Source organism: Haliaeetus albicilla, chromosome 24 (genome assembly GCF_947461875.1).
Source record: "Haliaeetus albicilla chromosome 24, bHalAlb1.1, whole genome shotgun sequence".
Classification (NCBI taxonomy): Eukaryota; Metazoa; Chordata; class Aves; order Accipitriformes; family Accipitridae; genus Haliaeetus; species Haliaeetus albicilla.
Window position 1 is genome coordinate 17,347,602 of NC_091506.1, and position 21,395 is coordinate 17,368,996.

A 21,395-nucleotide genomic window follows, 5' to 3' on the forward strand; every position below is an offset into this window, starting at 1 on the left:
TGCGGGCAGCCCAGTGCTGGGACTGGGAGGTGGTGGCAGGAGCTGTGCCAGCTGCCGTCACTGGCTTGTTTGCTTCAGTGCTAGTTCATTAATATCGAAGAGCTAATTAGGATTCTGCAGCCCTTCCCACCCGGCCCTCCTTCAGAGGCTGGAGGATACTTCTTGTCTGTGGGATTTCACTGCAGCCTTGTGTTGAAAGGATTGTGCCCTGGTCTGTCCCAGCCTGGTGGTTTGCGTCCCTCTCTCCGCTCCTGGCTAATCCACGTGGCTGAAGCCCCTTGGAGCCCGGAAAATGGGAAGTGATATTTGCCAATAATCCCTCCACTCCCCTGGGCAGGCTTCTCATATTATGGGTTATTAAAAAAACAAAACCCAGGCAGCAATAACTGTGGCCTGGGGAGAGCCCAAGCACAGCTCGCTCCTGGTCAAACCCCACCCAGCAGAAGAGCCGCAGGCAGAGGTGGCACGGCACGGCACAGCCGGATCTTGTGGAGCATCTGTAGGCAGAGCCCAGCCCCTCTTGCAAGCAGAGAAGGGATGAGCTGCAATCCTCTTGCTCTCTGGGGAGTGAGTGAGGATTCCCACGGGTCGCAGACTAAATCCTGTTTCTCCCCGCGGAGGCTGCAGGGAGCCCCGGAGGAGGCAGAATAAACCCTGCTATCGCTCCCCACCCTGGTGCCGGCATCCCCCGGCCTCGCCGTCTTCCCCACCGCTGGGCTGGGCAGGGGCAGCTCCTGTGCTGGCATCTCCTGGGGACAGTGTAGAGCCAGTGCCACTCGCCTGCCACCCCTCTAGGACAAAACCAGCCTCTGCTCCCAATTTTTTGCTTTGCTTTGCAGGGCTTTTGAGAAAATTTGCCCAGAATTGGGGAATGCCGTTTCCTCCGGGACGGGCAATGATGCTGCTCCATCCTTTTCCATTCAGGTCTGGCAATGATCAGCCCAAAGTCTTGCTTCCTCACAGATGGGTTTGTCCCGTGGGAAATTCAATCTGCAAAAAATCTGTAGTTACTTGCAATTTTTTTTTTCTGCAAAAATATCTATTTCCCTGCAAGAAGTCTCAATTGCAGCTTGAAATGTTCCACTGCATGGGTTGGGGGGTTTCCTTCTGCTTTTAAGTCAACACTTCCCCTTAAAATGTCACTCAGGGAAGGCCGCTCTTTTTTAAAGCAAAAGTCTGTGATGACATTTTAAGTGGAGAAGAAAATTGCTGCTTCGTTTCAAAATGTCAACTTCAAGTGGGGTGGGTTTGTTTTTTTTTTTTTTTTCATTCCAGCGTTTCCCAGGGGAAAAGTGAAATGGTTTCATTAGACTCAAGTAACTGTTGTCCCCCCATCACCCCCAAAATAAATCCTTTTTTTTAACCCAATTGCTTTTTTGCAGCAGGGAAACTTTAGCCAGGAGAAGTCATGTTCCAGCAGGACTCTGCCCTGGGAAGGGACAACCCTGTTGCAGCCAAACCTGAGCCCTCTACAGCAAATTCTCTGCCACCAAACCCCATCCAGGACCTGTGGGAGAGCCTTCATCAGCAGCAGCCAGCTTCAATCACTGCGGGAGGGATTAACGGCATGTCCAGGTTTTGAAAACTCTCTTCTTTCTGCTTTCCCTCAGCCTCGTGCTCCTGGTTTTCTTTCATGCAGCTCACCCTGAAAATCGCTTGTGCTAGATTAGGCTAGAGACTGGAGTTATCTCCCTTTTATTTATTAGGGCAATTATACCTAATGATTCACATGCTCGTGGAGAGTAATTACTCCCAAATACAGCACTGGTGGTGTTCTTACCCAGCCTGGATACAGTGATTCACAAACACATCTCTTCGTACAATTTATCAAATGACGATCCCTTAATTGCTGATTTGCTTCAGAGGCGGTTAAGAAGCGATCGAGCACATGGCGGCACCATCACCGAGCCCAGTGTGCTCTGGTGGGATGGTCGCTCACCCATTTCTCCCCCTGCCGTGCTGACGGCCATCACCGCTTGCCTCCTGCGTGGGTTTTGCTGGGGATTTCGGTTGGGCCGAGCCCCTCAAGCTGTGGCATTTGTGCTTTTTGAAGAGCCACAGTGCCTGATCTGGCAATTGCCATGGTACAACCTGGCTGGGGAAGAGCTAGGGCTGCCCCCTTCCAGGGTGGGGACAACCCCTCCATCCTCCCAAAATGCAGCAGCGGCATGGCTCAACCCTCACCTCTTCACAGCTCTTGGAGCAGGTGGGTGAGAACTTGGGAAATACTGATGTGGAAAACAAAACCCTCTAGGTTTTGCACCAAAAAAAGGCTCCTGGCTCCAAATTGCTCACTGTGGAACAGTTGTGAGGGATGTTTACCCCCTTCCTTGGGGCCCGGTGGGCCCCTGCCTGCACTGCCCCAGGGAGGGGACATGTGGGGACCCTCGCCTGGGGACCCCTGCCTGTTTACCATGCACAGTCTGGCTGGGCAGGAGCATCCCAGAAGGGATGATGTGCAGAGTCCAACCTGCTGAGCTGCTCCTAGAGAAACCCTGACCCTGGGGATGGAGGAAGGTTTCTGGGAGTCTTTTGAAGGATATTGATGCTTCCCAGTGCTGCCTCGTGGCTTGGAAAGGCAGCCTCGAGCTTGAAGTTCCTCCTCGTGGGTTAAGGGGAGCCCAGGGTGATGGCTCTGGGGTGGCTCAGCCCCTCCGGTGCAGCCCAAGGCAATGCTGGGGTGCTCATCCAGAGGCTGGTGACTGGCTGTGGTCTCTTGGGCCAGTGAAAAGAGGTTTTTTGGTGCCCTTGGCGAGCAGTTGCTGCTTTGCTGTTTTTTAGCTAAAAGAAGCTCTTACCTTCTGGGTGTGTGTCCAGACTGCATTTCCAGACTGCATTGCACAAGCCCACACCCGCCACCCGTCCCCTCCTGCTGTGGGCGCTGCTCTGGGCGTCCCATCCCGCAGATGCCAAAATTGCTGCCGGCGTGTGAGGTGGGAGGAGAAGCAGCAGTACAAAAACCCCTTTCTGCTGGCTGCCACTTGGCTTTATCCCCAACTTCGCTTGGGTGGGCTCCCGCAGGAGCCTGCCCTGGTCACTCCCCTACCCCAGCACGTGGGGCTGCCCATGGCAGCTATGCTAGCGCTGCTTGGTAAGCATTTACTGGGGCAATAGCTCCCCAGTTTCATTCCACCCATGTCTAACTTCTTAGCAGAGGATCTGCATTCCTTCATGCTGGTGCCTGGCCCCCTGTCAAGAGCTCCTGCAGGCAGCTGGGAGCTGCTCCTTATGGGCTGCCAGGGGATTTGTGCTCTAACAGCTGGGTGCTGACAGCTCCCTGCAACCACTCGCTCCACCTGCAGGGCTCTCCTCTCCTCGGTCAGATGGCGGAGGATGCTCTGACCACCGTGGGGAGGGGGCTGGCTCCTTTTTGTCCCCCCACCAGATGTTTGTGACGGCGCTGAAGGGTTGCGGTACCCATTGCCTTGGTGGGGCTGATAAAGCTCTGGGGATGATGGTGGTGCAAGCGGAGGGTCCCCAGGCTGGAAGAGCCCCCAGAGGGTGATGCTCTGGGATGGGGATAGGCAGAGAGGAGGCCTGGGTGTCCCCCAGGGCAAGTCTGGTTTCAGGTCCAAGGGAGCCTGGGGTAGGACGCCCCTATTATCTGGGAGAGCTGGAGCAAGTGCTGACACCCCATGGGGCTCTTTCTCCAGCGGCTCTGGGGCCTCCCGTGCTTTCTCCTAGCTGAAACATCGCCTCTCTTCTCTGTTTGATGCAGGGCTCCTCTGTTTCTCCATGGACCGCACACGGCGGCTGGGGGGGGATCCTGCGGGCTCCCTGGTGCCCAGCCCCATCCCAGCAGGGGGCTGTGGCAGCCACTGCCAAGGGACTGGCCTGTCGCCCCGCCAGCATGGAGCAACTCGTGGCCTGCTGTCTTGTATGGCTTTTTATTCCTATGTGATTATACATCCCACTTCATATAGGGATTGAAGCCGTGCAGTACTCCAGGGTCCTACGGCGGAGAACAGCCCCTGTGCCACAGGATCTGGCCTTGGAGGAGCTACCAAAGCTATCCCCCAGGGTGCTGGAGGAGGGCTGCTGGCCTCAGCCTAGGTTCTGTCCTGCATCCCGGGCTCCCCAGCCCTCTCGGGGGGCAGATGAGGGATGCCAAGCTGCTTTGGGGTGAAGCCGGCACAAGCCCTCTCCTTGCATTGCATCCCTTTCAAGGGTGGGCCTGATTCCAGCTGTGCTGGGGGGCTCATCCCTGGGGAGACCCCTGCCTTGCTTTTGCCCTCCACTGTCCTGGGAGATGGGCGACAGCCTCTGGCAGCATCTGGGAGGAGGCACTGGAAGGAGGCACTACCGGCAGGACAGGGAAGGAGGAGGAGGAAGAAGAAGAGGAGGAGAAAGGAGCTGGGGAACAGCCACGGCAGCAAGGGCTGCCCAAGCATGACGCTCTTCAAAGTTTCTCAAGAGGCCTCAGCCACTCTTTCAAGGTTTGCGTTAAATCTGTCACATTAGCGAAAATACTGAAAATTACCCAGCTTGTGGAAGAGATGAAAGGCAGCCCCCTTCTGATCCCTCCATAAAGGAAGGGCCCCATTAACACCTAGTGAAATATTAGCCATTAATCAGGCTCCGTGCAAAATAAAACCATCCACATTTATCATTATTGGATCCTTAATGAAGTGATAATGGGAATGCTGGGGAGCTGTGATATTAATGTCTCCTAAGAGGCAAGAGTAGAGCCAAGGGCAGCAGCCAAGATTTTTAATTTACTGCCAAAACCTTGCGCTGTTAATAACGCAGTTACTTCTCCTGGCCATTAGCACTGTTTGGCTACAAGCAGCCCGCTTAGGAGAGCAAATCGACCCCGAATGCACCCGGGCTTTGCTTGCCTGCTCCCTGCCCAGTGGCTGGGTGTGCTTTTCCCAACATCTGTCCCTGTGTCCCCTACCCACGTACAGGGATGTGGCCAGGGAGCTGTTGGCCATCTCCACCCATTTCCCTCCTTCCTGGAGGCTGGCTGTTTTGCTTTTCCAATGAAAAGGGAATGGACTGGGAGCGTCAAAACCAAGCAGCTCTTATTGTCCTCACTCTTTCTATGACTTGTCTTGTTAGGTGCAAGCACCCTAGAGCCAGGATGGTGCAGAGCTGGTCCTAGCGTGGCCCACACACTGGGATCACTTGGTGTGACCACAGACACACTGGATTTCTTCATTTGCCTGGGTAAGCTCACAGGATGCTAATATCCCATCCAGGACAGTGCGGGCAAGCTGCAAAGCCCTGCTCAGCTGTGGTGACTCACTCAATCCCCATGGGAAAATCATCGCTCCTGGCAGGCTCCAACAGCCCAGAGGCAAATCGTTACTTGGCAGGTAAGCAATGCTGTTGCATCTTTAGATGCAACTGTTATCTCACAAATCCTTGCAAAACCCGACCAGTGCAGCCCAAATGTATGCTGGCTCATGTGTGGGGTCTTTTGCTGTCAGTGAAGGCACTGCAGGTCAGAGGGAGCTGGCTTTGGGCTGGAGCAGTAACAGGCAATTCTGTACTGAGCATTGTCCAGAGGAATAAAACAATGCCTTGTTTGTAAGGGGTGCACACACTCCAGAGCTCCTTTCATCCCTAGGTAGAAGATGCGCAAGGTCCACCCAAGCAATCCCTCGGAAATGGAGCTTTGATCTATCCAGGCAGAAGCATCAGAAGAGGAAAAGTGTTTCTGTAACCTGGGTGTCCTTGGTCAACCTCCCCCTGTCCTGTTATCTCCTCATTAGAAAAGAAGGGACAAGAACAAAAACCGTATATGGAGGCCAAGCAAATATAGATGTGAAGTGCACTTCAAACAGCTCCATCCTTTCAACAAACTTTTTATTAGCATTCTCTCCTCCCCAGCACAAACTCTTTTAAATCATTAGTGAAAAGCCACTCTTTAGAAAGCAAGGACACTGCTCAGGGTACGTGTGGTAGGCATTTCCCAGGAGAAGCCAGTGAGCGCTAGCCCAAGGTCTTCCGAACTTGACTGCAACACAGCATGAGCAGCAGCTCCAAGGACTAGCACGGTGCTCAGCAGTGTGGCAGTCTGTGGGCAGAGCCCAGGGGTATGGTGGGCCTGTGACAGCATGCCCAGGCTGCCACGCCAGACCTGCTGCTGAAGATGCCAGCGACCCTTCTGCCAGGCACCCCAGCCCAAAACTGGAGTCACTCTGGATTTCACTGGAGCGGAATCGGACAGGAAGCATTAACAACATTTTGGAGCCAGCTTTAGCCAATTATCCTGGCCGCAGCCCATACTTTTTGGCTGTATCACTGCGCGTGTTAGTGCCCCTGCAGTGCTGGCATGCCGGGCGTGGAGGAGGCGACCTGCCAGCGACCTGCTAGCGACCTCCCAAGAAAAATGCACGGCACAAAGCAGCTTCTCCTGCGCAACTGCCACCTGACATTACGGGGGCACCGCGAGCTTTGTAACTCTTGGCAGGTTTTCCCAAGCAGATCTCAAAGCTGTTTGCCAGCATGAGCAAGTTCAGGCATGTTACAGAAGACCTTCAGACTCAGAGGACAAATGAGATGCGTGGATGAGTTTAAACCACTGGGGTAAGACCAGGGTTTTGAAATCCCCAGGCTTGTGCCTTGACACTACGCCTGGGCTGTGGCCCAGACAGTCCAGCTGCCAGCCTGGCATCAATACCGGGCCCCGTGACGGTCCTGCTGATATCACTTCTTGTTAGATATTGGCTTCAAAACCAAAGCAGGAGGTGTTGCATCCTCCTCAAAAATCCACCCTCCGATCCATCTTGGAGCTGGGCGCAGAACAGCTGTTCAGTGAGACACCACGACTCATGGTGTTGGCAGGACGGTGTATTTATGTCACGAGATGAGATCAGCCACACAGAGTAGGTCGGTCTGTCTGGAAAGAGTCTGAGTCAAGCGTGTCCTATTAAATTAGGGCTGGATTTTCAAAGTAGCTCAGCTCCCATTTAGGCTCTGTAACAAACAGGCAGATATTCAAAAGGAGTTGGACGTGTTGGGTCATACTGGCTGCTGAGCTGAAGTCCTTTAATATCTAGCCAAAACCATCACCGTGCCTGTTGCTACAGGCAGAGCCCTTCTGAAAACCAGCTCCACTGTGGGCTCCACATCCTGGGAAACTCGGCTCATCTCTGCTCTCCCACATATTGCACTGCAGTAGGTGACGAAACTGCAATAACTGCTGCATCCTCACACATGCTGGGGAGCAGCTCCCTGTCAAAGCACAGCTCTGGCAGCTCTGCCCTTTGATCAGCTCAGCAGCATGGGTCAGGAGAGCTGAGCGTGAAGGTTTCCTTGCCTTTTGTTCTGTGGAATTAGCAGAGTTAATCAGAGTGACAGTGACTTCTGCCTCAGCGTAGAAGAAAGGTCAGTGGCTCAGGCTGGATGCACGACTGTTTTCTGGGCAGCTGGAAAACAACACCCTGAAAGCTCACAGCATACACACTGCTGGCATAGAAGGTCTCCTGACAGGGATCAGCAGGGAAGATGTCCCTGTGGAGGGAAGGAGGCTGGAGGAGAAGGACTCCACTCAGCTAGCTTGCCACTGCACCTCAATCATCCCCCTTCTTATGCTGCACAGTGGATGTTTACCACCCTCTGTGTCACTGTCACTATGCGCTGCTTTTGTGTCACGCATCCAGTATCAAGTGCGTCTCAGCCAACGTGCTCTTTAGCCACGCTGCTGGGTGTGCATCATGCTGGTCTTGGGGTCCCTATGTCGCCTCGGGTACCCTGGTGTGGTAGGAGCTGCAGGGCACTGCACTGGTGTGTGGAGCAGGTGCTGGGTGTCCCCTTCCCACTGCGTTCCCCCAGCACCTCCATGCCTCCAGCTGGGCAGGCCTTGCTATTGGTTTTACATCCTTCAGTCACTGTAATGCACTCCTGTGAACCTGCAAAAGCCTGCTGCTGAGCTGCTCTTGAGCTGGGGTCACTGGGGGTGCAACAGCCGCAGTGAGGGCTCTCCCTGGCAGCCCTACCATGGTCTCTATTTCCCCACATCTTTTAACTATAGTTGAAGCAGTCACAAGTGTGGTGGCTCTCAGAAGAAGCATTAAATATGTCCTTCACGTCTGTAATGTGACCTCTTTCTTACCTTCCTCTGATCCCAATTACAAGTGCTTGCTTTTGCTGTGGACATCCACTCGTGTCTAATTAGTGGATTCTTTCTGTCAAAGGTATTAGCACCCTTGACAGCGAGCCCTAATTTAAGTAGTTTGTATTTGACTGCAGTGTTGATGACTTCATTTACCCCTGCTCCTAATTAAATGCATCTGGATATCTGCAGAGGGAGCTCTCATGATCTCTCTGTGGCTCTAATTAAAATGGTCTGGATGTCCATGACATTGGTGCCTGTCAAACCTGTCACCAGGAGGTGATGCCCACCTTGGAACTGGCTGAAGAATGTATAGGAGTCATTGTTGCTGAGAAAGGCCTCCACATCAAGGCCCTCCTGCAGCGCCTCATCCACCAGCTCCGGGCTGCAGAAGGCCCCTGCCGCCTCTGTCGGCCCATCCTGCCCATCCGTTCCCCCGCTGAGGAAGACAATCTCACACCTGCCTGGGGTGCTGCTGGTCTCCATGGCCTGTGCCCTGTGCAGCCCCAGCCCCACACGAAGGGCCAGCTCCTGGTTCCTCCCTCCCTTGCCAGTACCTTGGAGCTGAACTGTGGTTTCTCCACCGGCCAGGATGCAGACTGGTCTTTCAGGCCCTAATCCTCGCAGGGCACATAGAAACTCGGCAAGGTTCAAACCTGGAATCTCTAGCTCTGCGGCCAGCTGCAGGAGATTCCCCCTCACCTTGTCACTCAGGGGTCCCTCTCCAAGGCCGGCGAAGCCCAGGCAGACCAGCCGGATCAGCTGGCAGTACAGCGTGGCGATGCGGCTGACTTCACCACAGATTGCTGTGCTTAGAATCAGAGTGGCATAGCCCAGGCCCTCAGCTTGGTGTTTGGCCTCGTCTAAAGCCAGTGTGTTTGATCCGATGATGATGTTGCAAACGTGGGAGTAGTCTTCTGGAGCAGTGGGCTTGGAGGGAGAGCTGGACAGGACCGTTTCCACTGACTTGGGCAGGTTGAGCAGCAGGTTGTATTTGGTGAGTATCTGAAGGCAGTCTTGGACACTGTGGGAGCTGGCAGCAGTGGGCCCACTTGCTATGATGTCCAGGTGATCACCAATAACATCAGAAAGGATGAGGCTCACCACCTACAAAAAGAAACACCCATGGATTATCGTGGGAGGCAGAGACAGGTGACCGCAGAAGAGCCCCGGCGTAAGTGCTGCTCTGAGTTACACTTGTGCCACCCTCATGTCAAAGCAGATGGAAATGGGGCAGATCTTGGCCCATTTTTGTTTTACAGTCCTGTGAGTGTCACCTTGTCCTTCTTGAACCTACAGGTCTACAATGTCCTTTGATGCTGGACCATCACGTTGGAAGATGTAACCCGTGACACTGCACTTGTCACGAGGCTGATAACCTAGTGTGGGTTCAGTGATGGCACATGCTGAGAACCGTCCCCAGGGGAGCCAAGGGTCAGACCCAGCCTCGAAAGCACTGTGATGGAGCACCAGCACGTTGGAAGTGCCTGCTGGGTGAGGGCTGAGGTCTGGTGAGAGCTGAGGTCTGGTGAGAGTGGTGTGATGGGATGGCTGATGTTTGCCAAGTCTGAATTCCCTCTCTTCCATCTGTCTCCCTGAGAGTTTGGGTCCTCAGTGAAATCTAAGCCACAGAGTCCCAAAACACTGTTGCAAAGGTTGTTCAGCGATGAAAAAACCCTGCAAGCACACTCAGGTCAGTTAATTAAACCCCTATTTTGAGGGCAGATGGGTGATCTCTGGGCAAGCAGGGGCTTCCCCTTGGTTACCTGTGCAGGGTATGCGAGCCGGGCTAGCCCTCCACCCTTCAGCAAGGACAGAGTCTTCCGGACAATATTCAGCTCCTGTATGGCAGCTCCTCTGGAAGCCAGCATCTTTGTGAGTTTCTCCTTCTCTTCAAGGAGGATGGGAGGGATGGGAGCAGGCAGTAGGGCTGATCCACCCCCTAGGATGCAGAAGAGATGGCAAGGACATCAGGACAGCAGGAAAAGGAGGACAGTCTTCACCAATGGGTTTTAATCACTGCTGACCTGCACTGTCTGCAGTCAGCTACACTTCACCTGGGCAGCGTAAACCTCACGGGACCAGGGTACCATGTGCCTGCAGGGTTGCGGGGATCACAAAGAAGGGCCAGCAATTATTATCCCCACTACCTGAGGCTACTAGTGTGTCATCAACACTGATTTTCAAGGGCTATCTGGATGGGTGAGGAGGGAGCATGGCCTCCATGACTCGCACAGCAGTCAGCGCTAAGCAGATGGAGACACTGCCTGCTTTGCTGCCTCCATTTATTCAGGATAGTGTAAAAACACCAGCTATGGCTGCAGCAAGATTGGAAACTGCTGAACTGCACTCATCTAGGCCTGGGAGGAAAGGAAAGGAGAGAGTAATGCAAAGGACAAAGCATGCCCAGAGTCCAGGGTGTTAGCCTCATCAATGGAAATCCTGTCTGATACAAGTGGGCATTAGAAATGTGGAAAAGAAGGCAAAGAAAAAAGGTTCTAATGGAAAAGTGGAATGGATGGAAAATACAGAGTAGAAAGGAGCAAGATCTGAGCAGAGAGTGAATGTGCACAGAAGTACAGCTGAAAGCTACTGTCAAAAGGCAAAGCCTGCTCAGAGGTTTGAGACAAATCAGCATCAATAAAACATGATGAGCAAGAAAAACAAATGCAAATGCCTGTGTTTCAGTCAATAGCCAGGGATCTAGCTGAGAGGCAGGAGCAGTTGGGGACCGGCTGCTATGTGGGAGTGCACATGCATAGGGAGTCACAGCCACGGGGAGATCCTGTACAGGCTCCCTGAAGGGCTGAGGAGTCTCTTGGAGATCCCCGTAGCCAAAGGACAGGAGGAAGCCCAAGGGAATCCCTAGCAAGCAGCTAGATTCCAGTTGCTTGAGTGTTTACCTAACGGCACTACTCTCTCTGCACCAGATCAGGCTCCAGCACCCATAGAGGAACAATCGCTGAGCAGAGGAGACCAAGGGAGCCGCTCCAAACCCCTGCACGCTTCTGCCCTGTGACACCCACTCACCCAGCTGAGCTCAGGCTGGGGTGACATCACTGCATCCCTCTGATGCACAATATCCTCCTTCCTTACACAACCCTGGTTCTGGGGACAGTCCGGGGGCCCAGCAGCCAGCACCTAGGGGTGTTCAGGGCTGACCCTGCAAGGCATGCAGCTCACTGTTGGAACCTGGGGGCCTCATTTCCACTGGTCGGGAAGCAGCAAAGCCCTGGGACCAGTCAGTCCAAAATCTCAGTTTACAGACTCATGCCCCTGCACAAATTTGGAGTATGCAAGTCCACCAACAGATTGCTTCTCCAAGTCTGCATCCTGAAATGTATGGAGGAGCAGGAAGAAAGCGACTCCTTGCCAAGGGGTGAGAGCAGCTAGCAGGCTGTGCCCAGAAGTGCCATCTCAGTGGTGGCACAACCGCAGCACCCGGCCTGTGCAGCTCAGACTCTCCCCAGTGCTGGGAGGCAGCGTGTCCACTGTGCCCTCCCCTGTTGCATCCCTGGAGAAAGGCTGGCACGAGAAGGGAGAGGAAAAATCACAGAGGTGCAAGTGTCAGTGCTGAAAGGGCTGGCACGGCACAGTGTCTCCCCTGCGGCATGGCCATGTGTGGGCAGGCATCTAGAGGGCCATCAGCAGAGCCCATTCCCTGGGATCCCCATGCTACCTGAGATGAGCACAAGGAGCAGGTCATCTGCAGTCAGGCCCTCAGCCAGCTCCTGTATGGCAACTGCTCCCTTCAGAGCCTCTGAGTCTGGGAGGTTGTTCTTGGCACCTTCGATGACCTGGATTTTGCTGTGTGGCTTCAGGAGCATCTCCCTGGTGAGGTAAGAAAGGCCATCACACCACTGATGTGTACCTACACAGGAAGTCAGGCTGTCACTCAGCAGGGAAATGGGCCTGGTGCACCAGAGGTGCACGGTGAGTGACCAGGACAGGGAGGTGGCTGAGTGTCTCTTCCCCAGGGCTGGGGAGGGAGCGCATCCAGTGCAAGAGACAGGCTGTGTCACTGGTGCCACCGGGACATGATGGTGGCTGAAGACCAGGGTGGTGTGGTGGACGGGGTGGGCACCAGAGTGAGGGCAGCTGGAAAGGACTGAAGGGGTTCACAGCAACATTCCACAGAGGACAAATCTGGCAGCCTACCCCCCCAAGCTGTCCACACACAGTCCCCCTTACTGCATTCCTGCTCGCTGCAGGCTCTCCTGAATGCCTAGTGGCACACTGATGATCCCCCGAATGAGGTGGTCTCCCAGGACCTCTTCTGCTGCCGCAGCCATCCCCAGCACAGCTTTGCCAAAACCCACCAGGTACAGGTCCCTCTTCACTGGAAAGGCCTGGCCCTTCACCACCAGCTGAGGGCACCTGTCTCCTTGGAGCTTCACAGCCCTCTTCAGCATCGGAGCTGGCTGGACGGTGCCCACCGCACTGCGGAATAGGGACAGTGCATGCTCACGGAGGGACATGCTGCACAGGGTGGCTGGGCTGACTCAATCTACTTGGTGGGGTGGGCTTGTACGCACTCTGCTGACACTGGCAAGTCCTTGAGAGCTGGGGCAGCTGGCACCCTCAAACCTGCAAGGGAAAGTGAACACTAGCAGAAGAGACAGGGCTGTCATAGGGAGAGTATGGAGGCCAAAAGATGAACCATGGAGAGCTCTAGTTCCTGTTTCCTCTACATGAAGGTACCATATCAGCAGCATTTTCAAACCTCTGCCCAGGCAGGAGGGTGGGAAGGACAGTGTCACATTCAAACTACCTGTCAGCTTGTGGTTCCTCTGCAATCCCATCACCTCCCGTAGGGAAGGTGAACCCTGCCACCCAGCTTTGCTATCACTGTAGATTTGCCACTGGCAAGCCATCATTTCTATTTGCTCAGCATTTGATGCCTTTCCAAACTGTGGAAGCTGCTCTCTGTCCTGGAGAGAGCAGGGTGTCTGGGTGGAACAGCTTTTCACTACATTAACTCCCTTCCTTGTGCTAGCCAAATGCTGATCTCATTCTCTGGCTGCACATTGCCCCATGTCCCTGCAGCATCAGGCACAGACTTAGGAGAAAGAACAGGCTTGCTGGCTGCCTGATCCCTTGCTGCTGGTGGCCACAGAGAGACCAGTAATGAGGTTTCTCCACCAAACAGCAAATTAACACAAGGCTTCATTTGCCTTTGTTTTTTCAGTCCTCTCATTATCCATTAAAATCACATTTAGAGCCCAAATAAGACTTCAGATCTGGGCAAAATTGCCAGCCGTGTCTGTGAAAGCCCAACTGAGGTAGTCTCCACTGAGTATTAGCATTATATGCAACAGATCTGCGTGTGGACTGCAAGATCTCAACTGCTCAAGGGCAGACACTTGTCTTGACAGAGGAAAAGCAGCCCCTGCCAGCACACATGCATCTATTCCCTCCTAGCATTTCTCCTTCCTTCTGTTAACTGGCAGCAAGTTCACTGCTGGTTTCTCAGGATCAAAGATCCTTGTGATCTGCGTCTCTCCTGCTCATGGCAATTATGGTGCAGGCAATTCAGACAGGGTGCCAGGAGGCGGAAACAGCCTGGGCAACACCCTCGATCACAGACCCATTCAAATTACCTGAGGGAGTTAATCCTCTCTCTAAAATGGATGTGTTTCAGTGCAAGGCCAGCGGCTGGCTTCTTCTGGGAGAGTTCACAAGTCCAGAGGTCTCTTTGTCCTAACACTCCCATAGCATTGCAAGGTGTTAATCATTAAGCCAGACAAGCTTTCCAACAGCTCCTCTGGGTCTAAATCTGCCTTATTTTGCTGCAAGGACCCAAAGACTCTGTGAAAACCTCTACACAACCACCTTCTTAGGCAATGAAACTTGGACACACTCCGAAATCTATCGGACAAGGGATTTGCAGGTAAAACTATACGGAGAATCATAGGTTTGCCAGAGAAAAAAATCCAAGAATCATTTAAGTTGGGAAATAGCCTTAAGATCATTGAGTCTAACCGTAAATGATTCAATGCTTAGGAGAAACAGATTTTAAAGGCAAAACCGAAGGCAGATAAACTACCTGTCTGTACTCCCTTTAGATCCTGGTCAGAAGGACTGCCTTTTCAATCAGGAGGAGAGAGAAGAACAAAAGACAGTGTGTCCTGACCACTTTGTTACTAGACTCTTAACCTTCATGGCAGCTAATGCTGCCAGCAGTTTAAACCACTGAGCCTCAGCCCTCTTACAATGAGGGCCAGAGTAACTGTGCTAACACCAGTGAAGTCAGCTGTACACCTCTCAGGAACTGAGATTAGCATCTCCGTTCCCAGCAGGTCTCTGATTCACCTGGCAGCATGGCGCAATCAGAGGAAGGTGTTACAAAACAGAGGTGCATCATGCCCCAGGTCGCCTCATCTGAGCTGCAATACAGGGTTTGCAGAAGTGGTTGAAGAAAAAGGCTTAAATGGAGCCAGGGGAGTTTAAGAAAATAAAGCCCCAAAGCTTTTAACAGGCTCTGTCTCTGCTGTGATGTTTCTGTGCACGGCTGACCCTAAAGACCTAGGGGAATTGAGCACAACCAGACCTGCAACTGTGGCTTCTGTCACACGTGCCCTCCCAGCGGCTCCGTTCAGCTCCAACTCCAGACACGACACAGCAGGCGCGAGTTGTTTAAAAGCAATCCTCTCCTACTGGAGCTGAAAAAAATAAATGCCAGCTTAAATCATCTGGCACTTGTGTACATACTGCTAATGCTTGCTCTGGAAAGCATTTCGCTACAATAGCAGGCATGTAATCTGTTTTCTGCACTCTGAACTCAGATTATATTTTAACCATTGAGGCCTGATCCAGAGTCTGTTGAAGTCAGCACACGTCTTTCCATTGCTTCTGAGGATTTTAGGGCACGCTGCCTGACACTGATCACAGTGCACGGGTGTAAACGCAGAGTAAATCCAGTGTAAAACCCCCTTGCACTCAGAGGTTATCCAACTTTACACCAACGCAACATAGAGCTGAATTTGGCACAGACCCATTAGCTTTGGAGGTCTTGGTGTGTAACTCTACTCCTTGTCAGCTCTGATTAGACACGCAGGCTCACTGGAGGCTCCCCTTGGAATGGGGGTGCTGCTAATGATGCCACAAATCCATTTTTATGTAATTTATTTATACAGTCTCAGGCACTGGGTACTAAATATCATCAGGGAACAGCTATAAATCAGTGCTATGAAATCCACTGTAGATATTAACAAAAAATAAAACTCCTACTCATTTTACTAGGGCTTTAAAAACAAGATCAAGAGAACTGAACATCACCCCACACCAAGGCATAGGCAGCCTTGGAAAGAAAAATAATCCAAATGGCAGCTCTCAGACTACCTCCATGAATGGTGGGTCTAGAAATGATGTAATTGCCAGTTAGCTGCTGTGTATTGCATGTGGGGAAATTACATCCTCACATCCCTGCATTTTCCCACTGCTGGCTGGGAGGAATCTGGGCTGGGAGAAGGGGCTGATGATGTGACTCATACTGCTTCACGCACTAATCTTTGTTCCCCAGATTCTCAGGGAAATCACATAGGGATGAACGAGCCCTCTTCTACATGGATGTAAGGCAACATGCTATAGGCACTAGTGGGGCTCAGGTTTTACACCTTCCCTTTGTCCCTGCTCGGGATGATTTGGAGTTGGGGTATAGACAGTTTTTTGAAAAGTTTTCTAGACGTTCGCACTAAGCTTAGGAGGAAAATGATGCTAAGAATTGCCTGTTCTAAAGAGAGCAGGAGGACTGTAAGGGGTTTAGATTAATCCCCTTTAAATGAAAGCTTCCTCAGCTTTCATTGATGAATAATGTTCACCCTCTACATACTTGTTTGCCTGCATTACCACTATAAGCTCTTTCTTCATAGGGCTCCCCCTAAGTCTGCAGAAATTTCCACTGTTAACTCTCACAACAAAAAGCAGCAGAACCCCAGCTCCTCATTTTCCCCTTCTCTGGGAAAGAGAGGAGCTGGACTGTGATAAAATACAGGCAAAGCACTCGTTTGCATTACCTTTCATTAACTTTTTAATTAAAGCAATTCTGCAGGCAAGGAGCCAAAGTCAGAGGGAGACAGAAACAATCCAGCACTAGGGGCAGAAATGTGGTAAGCTGCCAGGTAAATTGGATGGTGGCATGAGACCAAAAGCATGGACATTGGGGGGCATAGTCTGAGCCATAAACTAGGAGTCACACTGGGGAGGAAAACAGTGAACAAATGAGCCGGCCATGCCCGTGCAGTGAGAAAAATGAGCCAGCACCTTGCTCCATGGCGGGTACTTGAAAACCAGAAAAATATTGCCTTCTAGGGGCCAGTCTGCCATTGCTGGGCAGAGCTGAGCTATTCCAGGTGCTGTGGTTGGAGGTTTGTTCAAGGGTTTGCCTCACAGGTTTGTGGTTTTCTTGAAGTTGGGGCAATTGGGCTTGTTGCAGGGCAACCCAATCACACATCCTGAGCGTTTCAGGTGCTGCAAGATTGGAGGATACTGTATATTAATGCTCTGGGATGGCTAATTTAACTGAGATCTTCAGGGGCCTAAGTTAGTGTATTTTTAATGTCATCGGGACTTCTCTGGATTTCTCCCAGTGTGGCAGTGATTGGTGGCTGGCCCACCGTGTACAGGGTCAACTCCAAAATCCCTGAGGGGCCTGGAAAAAATTTGAGATGGCACTGGATCAAACCCCAATTGTTCGAGGATAATTTTGAGCTCAAGCTTTAAAAGACAGATTACATCTTTGTTACAGCAGTAAACTACCAGACACAGCAAGTTTCAGCAGTGTCTCTTGCTACTCATTTTTCTTGCTACATGACTTTCTTCTGGCCTCTTGGTACGTAAATTACCGTTAGACTCACCGAGGCTTACCGCTTCTATTTTTCATGCATTACCATGGGAGTCTACCTACGAAGTACAACAGAGTGGAGATTTTACTGCCTTAAACTCCCATGTTCCCACTTACTGACACATCTTTTCTATCACTTGATATATCAAATTTAATTTGCCTGGTGAGCCCTGCTCAAACTCAAACTTGCTGCTCCAGATGGTCCCAAAAGCATTACAAGAAAATTTTCCAGGAGATGCACTGAACCCAGGAGGAAAACAAAGCAGTGAAGGTTTGTTCCAAGTGACTATTCTGGGAGGATTAGATGGGGGATTTTTCAAGACTAATCTCTTTAAATGAAAATTTCAGAATTTGATTAATTTTCTAATCTGCACATGGATTTGCATAAAATTACTGCACTGCCTCATTCACATTTTGTAAAAGAGAAAATGTCTGCAGCCAGGATGGACCAACTCATCACTGGTCAGCTGTGAAGGGTCCAGTACACAAGTGGGTGTGCAGGGACAGGGTGAAAGGTCATTTTGCCCTTGGTCAATGTGGTGCTCCTGCATCCATAACTGGGAAAGAGGGTGATGGTGGACAGAAGCAGTAAGATGAGACCAGAGATGCACAGAGGGTTTGCCAGGCAGGCAAGGGAGAAAGTAGGATGGAGTCTGAATACCTTTGTTTCAAGAATATGCTGAGCTCTGGGAAACCCAGGAGTCCTAATTTCCAATACACAGCTTTCTGTATGTTCCTTGGAAAAGAAATATGTTGCTCTCATGACTGATTTACTCACCAGGAAAGTGTCAACAGGGTCTCTTTGCCTTTGATGGGGAATGTAGCCTAAGGCCAAACACAGGGAAGATAAGTGTTCTGTTCAGCATTTTATATATATAGATCAGTATCATTAGTAAAAAAATTAACTGGATTTGACATATGCATCTTACTAGTTTTTCTAGGTCACACTCCCTTCACTCCCTATATACCTTTTGGAAATGATTTTCCCATGCACTGGGGATTGCAGGGAAGAAAAATTTTTCACTAAAAAATCCTTCTGTAGCTCAACGCAGAACAGTACTACCCTGAAGCCAAGTCCATGCCAAGTCTACTTCCTTTCATGCTGTAATTTCTCAAACTCCCTATTCTGAGTCAACTTGCAATCAAAGTTGAGAGTCATTTAAAATACAGAGAAGGGTCATAGTATTCTAGAGAAGATGAAAAGTTGCCAGCCTTGAGGACTGGAATAATAGAAAGGGGTCGAAATTCAGTATTGCAAAATACAAGGTCATGCTCTTTGGGATTAATAGCAAAAAATTATGAGCTCCTCAGCTGGAAATAACATAAGAGGAGAAAGAGCCAGGAATATTAATCAGTCACAGGATGACAATTACGGCTGCCCCCTAGGCTGAGACAAGAGGCTACAGGGAAAGCGGAAAGTGGCAGATGTAATCTACCTTGACTTTAGTGAGGTTTTTGACACCATTCTCATGAGCATGCTGAAGAAGTGTGGGCTGGGCAAACACACTGCTAAAAACCAGCTTGACCACTGGGCTCAGAGAGTAGGTATCAGTGGCTCAGGGTCTAGTTGACAGCTGGCAATGAACAGGGACTCTGTTGGGGTTCACGTTGCCGCATGGCTTCATTCAGTGACCTGGAGAGTAGCACAGAGTGCCTAACTTGGGGGAAGTGCTGACACACCAAAAGGTGGAGCCACCTTCCAGAGGAACTGTGATAAACTCAACGTCAGGGCCAACAAAAGCCTCATGACGCTCACCAAGGAGACGTGTGAAGCTGTGCTGCTGGGGCAGGATGCCCGTGCATCAGGGTGAGCTGGGAACCAAGTGGTGCAACCAACTAAGGAGCAATCTAACAGCAGCTACCACTACTTGAAGGGTGGTTATAAAGACAGCGGAGATGAAACCTTCTTGGTAGTGGCAGAAAGTATAAGGAGCAATTGCCACAATTTGCAAATCAGGACGTTTGCGTTGGACATTAGCAAAAGTTCTTTATAGAGAGGGTCGCACAGCACAGTATCAGGCCACTCAGAGAAGCCGTGGTCTCCACACTAAGTGGTTTTCAGGATTTGGCTAGACAAAGCCGTGGCCAAGCAGATCTTGTGCTGGTGATGGTCCTGAACTGAGCAGGAGCACAGAGCAGGCAGTTCCAGAGGTCCCCTCTCCCCACGCTTCTGTGATTCCATGTTGTAACAGCAGGGACAGGGTTCAATGCTCCAGAGCATCATGCTTAGTTTCAAGAGCCCATAAAGAGATGCCAAGTTGTAGGATGCAAGTTCTCCACACCTCCACAAGCCTTCAGTCATAACCGTTACCCACAGAGAATCATCACTCCCAGCAGAGTCCAATAGAAATATACTCACCTGAGCAGTGCTGTTTCCAGAAGCATCTCTCTGAAATTCACATCCACCCATCTGAGCAAGCACAGGTCTGTCTGTATTGTGCAGGTTACAGTGGTATCTAATACAGAAATGCATAGGTAGAATGACTACATTGGATCAATATTACTCAACCAGCAATTAAACATTTTTTCCATTAACTAGTTTTGCAGGGGCATTATCCATAATTCCTACTTAATATGACATCTTGCTAGGAGACCCAATTATCCTGCCAGATAAATTCCAGCTTGGTATAAACTGACAAACTAAGTTCCAATGATTAGGAAGAAAAGCAGAAGAAAGAATAAAAAGGGAGTGACAAAATATCAAATCAACAACCCACGGTGTTATACAACTCTAAAACTTAGCTAAGTATTGTAGGTGTTTTGAAGTAAATTGTCTTATGATGGCATTGGTGAGTCACCTTCAGGGCCCACATGAGATAAGCCAGGCTTTGATCATGCAATTTACAGTGTGCAAGAGGCCTGCCATTCTGCACTTCTCTAAAATCTCTCATCACACAAAAATCCATTGTAGATTTTGAACTGACCTACAGTGGGGTAGCTGACCCTGAGATCCTCGGAAGTAATGAAGGCATCTTTTGTCGAGTCTCCCTAGACTCCGGTGTGAAAATCTTGTCTCCGTTTCAAAGTAAAAATCGGTGAATCATTCTGATGAGCCAATCCCATCACAGCATGGAACAGTGAAATGTGTTAGATATCTAAACCTGTAACGGTGAACTCTACTAAGCAAACAGTAAAAGCAAGTAATCTGAGAAAAGACTTTTGTTTCACTAAATCGTATATGCACATAAAATAATTAAGCACGTTTGAATGACGTGCAAGCAGATCTTTGACAATAGTTCCCGGACTTACTGTTGTTTGACCACAGGAGGGCAATATTATTCTAAAAGCAAAATCAAACTGTACTGGAGACTATGAAAGGAAAATGCAATTAACATTTATGAAGGCACCTACAGTTTATGTTTTTTTCTTTTGATTCTGAGTTTCTGGGGGACTGAAATGACAAAAGATCTGGTGTTCTTCTAAAGTTAAAATAGTGGGGTGCTGGAAATCTTCGGGGTGGGGGGGTAGAGATTCTCACAGCTACTGTTACACTCCAGGAGTAACTTTTTTGAAGTAAAGAGATATACAGAAAAATGAACACAGAGCCTGACATCACGATAGAAGAAATTAACAGCTCCAAGGTGTCTGTATTGGAGCACCAGCCTCAAAAGCCAAGGCATCGTTTTCTCAAAGGTTACTAAAGGGTGTGCTGCTCATCTTTATCCGACGCCTTACATGGTTTACGACTGTAGTGCTGTGGCTGTGGTGTTCCTCTAGTACTGCTCGGAGGCCAGTTTTTAGAAAAATAAAAAATACCGGGAAATAAAAATGTGTAATAACTGAACTGAAAGCAGGGGAAAAAAAGAATGAGAAAGAGATCATTGTGTATTTCAAAGGAGCGGAGCCTGGCCCTGGCCTCGTAGCGGGTATAGATACAGGCGGGAACGAACCCAGCCGTTACGGAGCAGCCCCCGGGGAGGGACCCCCCCGCCTTGTCACTGCGGGTCCCCTACGGGACCCGCCGGGAGGCCGCTCGCCCCCTAAATGCCGCTTTCTCGCTAGTTGCCACGGCAAACGCGGAAAAATACGTTAAATCCCATATCGGGCATAGTATGCGCAGCGTAAAGCTCGCCCGGGGGTCCCTGGAAGCCGCGGGAGCGCGCAGGCCCGGCGAGGGGGGAGCGCGGCTTCACCTCACGTCCCTCGAGAGACGCGGGACGGCCCCGGCCCTGCCCGGTACCGGAAGTGACGCCCCCCCAGCGGCGCGAAGCCGTTGCCCGCTCTACGGGATGGCGTCACGCCCTCAACCCGCCTTCCCCCCACCCCGCGGGGGCACGGCTGGGTGGGTAATGACGGCCCCGCCGCAGCCGCCCGGCCCTGCGGTCGCCCCTTCCCACCTCGGGCCCCGCGAGGGGCGGGGACGCCGGCAGCCACCGCGGGCCGGGGGAGGGCAGGCCTTCCTGCCACACTCAACATGGCCGCCAGGCACGGGCCGCCCTCCCCCATCCCAGCAGGCGGCGCGCACGCCCCGCCCCCCCGCCGAGCTCCCCC

General features: G+C 51.3%; 1 protein-coding gene and 1 long non-coding RNA gene across 11 annotated transcripts; one reads left to right on the top strand and one right to left on the bottom strand.

Moving 5' to 3' along the window:
- Window positions 1–5,794: 5,794 nt before the first annotated feature.
- On the bottom strand, window positions 5,795–21,359 carry GLYCTK (glycerate kinase). 9 transcript variants are annotated; one of them, XM_069812392.1, is made up of 8 exons: window positions 21,242–21,359; window positions 19,829–20,005; window positions 19,264–19,360; window positions 14,613–14,724; window positions 12,254–12,649; window positions 11,742–11,893; window positions 9,829–10,004; window positions 5,795–9,169 (listed from the first exon to the last, which is right to left on the bottom strand). In XM_069812392.1, the coding sequence occupies exons 5-8, from the start codon at window positions 12,538–12,540 to the stop codon at window positions 8,264–8,266; spliced, it is 1,521 nt and encodes a 506-aa protein (XP_069668493.1). In that variant the 5' UTR covers window positions 12,541–12,649; window positions 14,613–14,724; window positions 19,264–19,360; window positions 19,829–20,005; window positions 21,242–21,359; the 3' UTR covers window positions 5,795–8,263. The 9 variants fall into 9 exon arrangements, with proteins under 9 accessions (XP_069668493.1, XP_069668494.1, XP_069668492.1 ...); XM_069812393.1 differs by lacking the exon at window positions 21,242–21,359 and adding an exon at window positions 20,690–21,134; XM_069812391.1 differs by lacking the exon at window positions 21,242–21,359 and adding an exon at window positions 20,543–21,134 and having other exon boundaries at window positions 19,829–20,407.
- On the top strand, window positions 13,860–14,539 carry LOC138690915 (uncharacterized). Of its 2 annotated transcripts, none has more exons than XR_011329706.1 (2): window positions 13,860–13,952; window positions 14,359–14,539. It is a non-coding gene; the product is annotated as an uncharacterized lncRNA (long non-coding RNA). The 2 variants fall into 2 exon arrangements; XR_011329707.1 differs by having other exon boundaries at window positions 14,362–14,539.
- Window positions 21,360–21,395: the final 36 nt, after the last annotated feature.

What these genes read in the sequence shown, in the direction of transcription:
- GLYCTK (XM_069812392.1), bottom strand. Translation starts at nt 12,540, where the DNA reads ATGTCCCTCCGTGAGCATGCACTGTCCCTATTCCGCAGTGCGGTGGGC. An exon ending in CTGCAGCGAGCAGGAATGCA is followed by an intron (nt 11,894 to 12,253) that starts GTAAGGGGGACT and finishes TTACCTCACCAG; the next exon opens with GGAGATGCTCCTGAAGCCAC. An exon ending in GCTCCTTGTGCTCATCTCAG is followed by an intron (nt 10,005 to 11,741) that starts GTAGCATGGGGA and finishes TCTGCATCCTAG; the next exon opens with GGGGTGGATCAGCCCTACTG.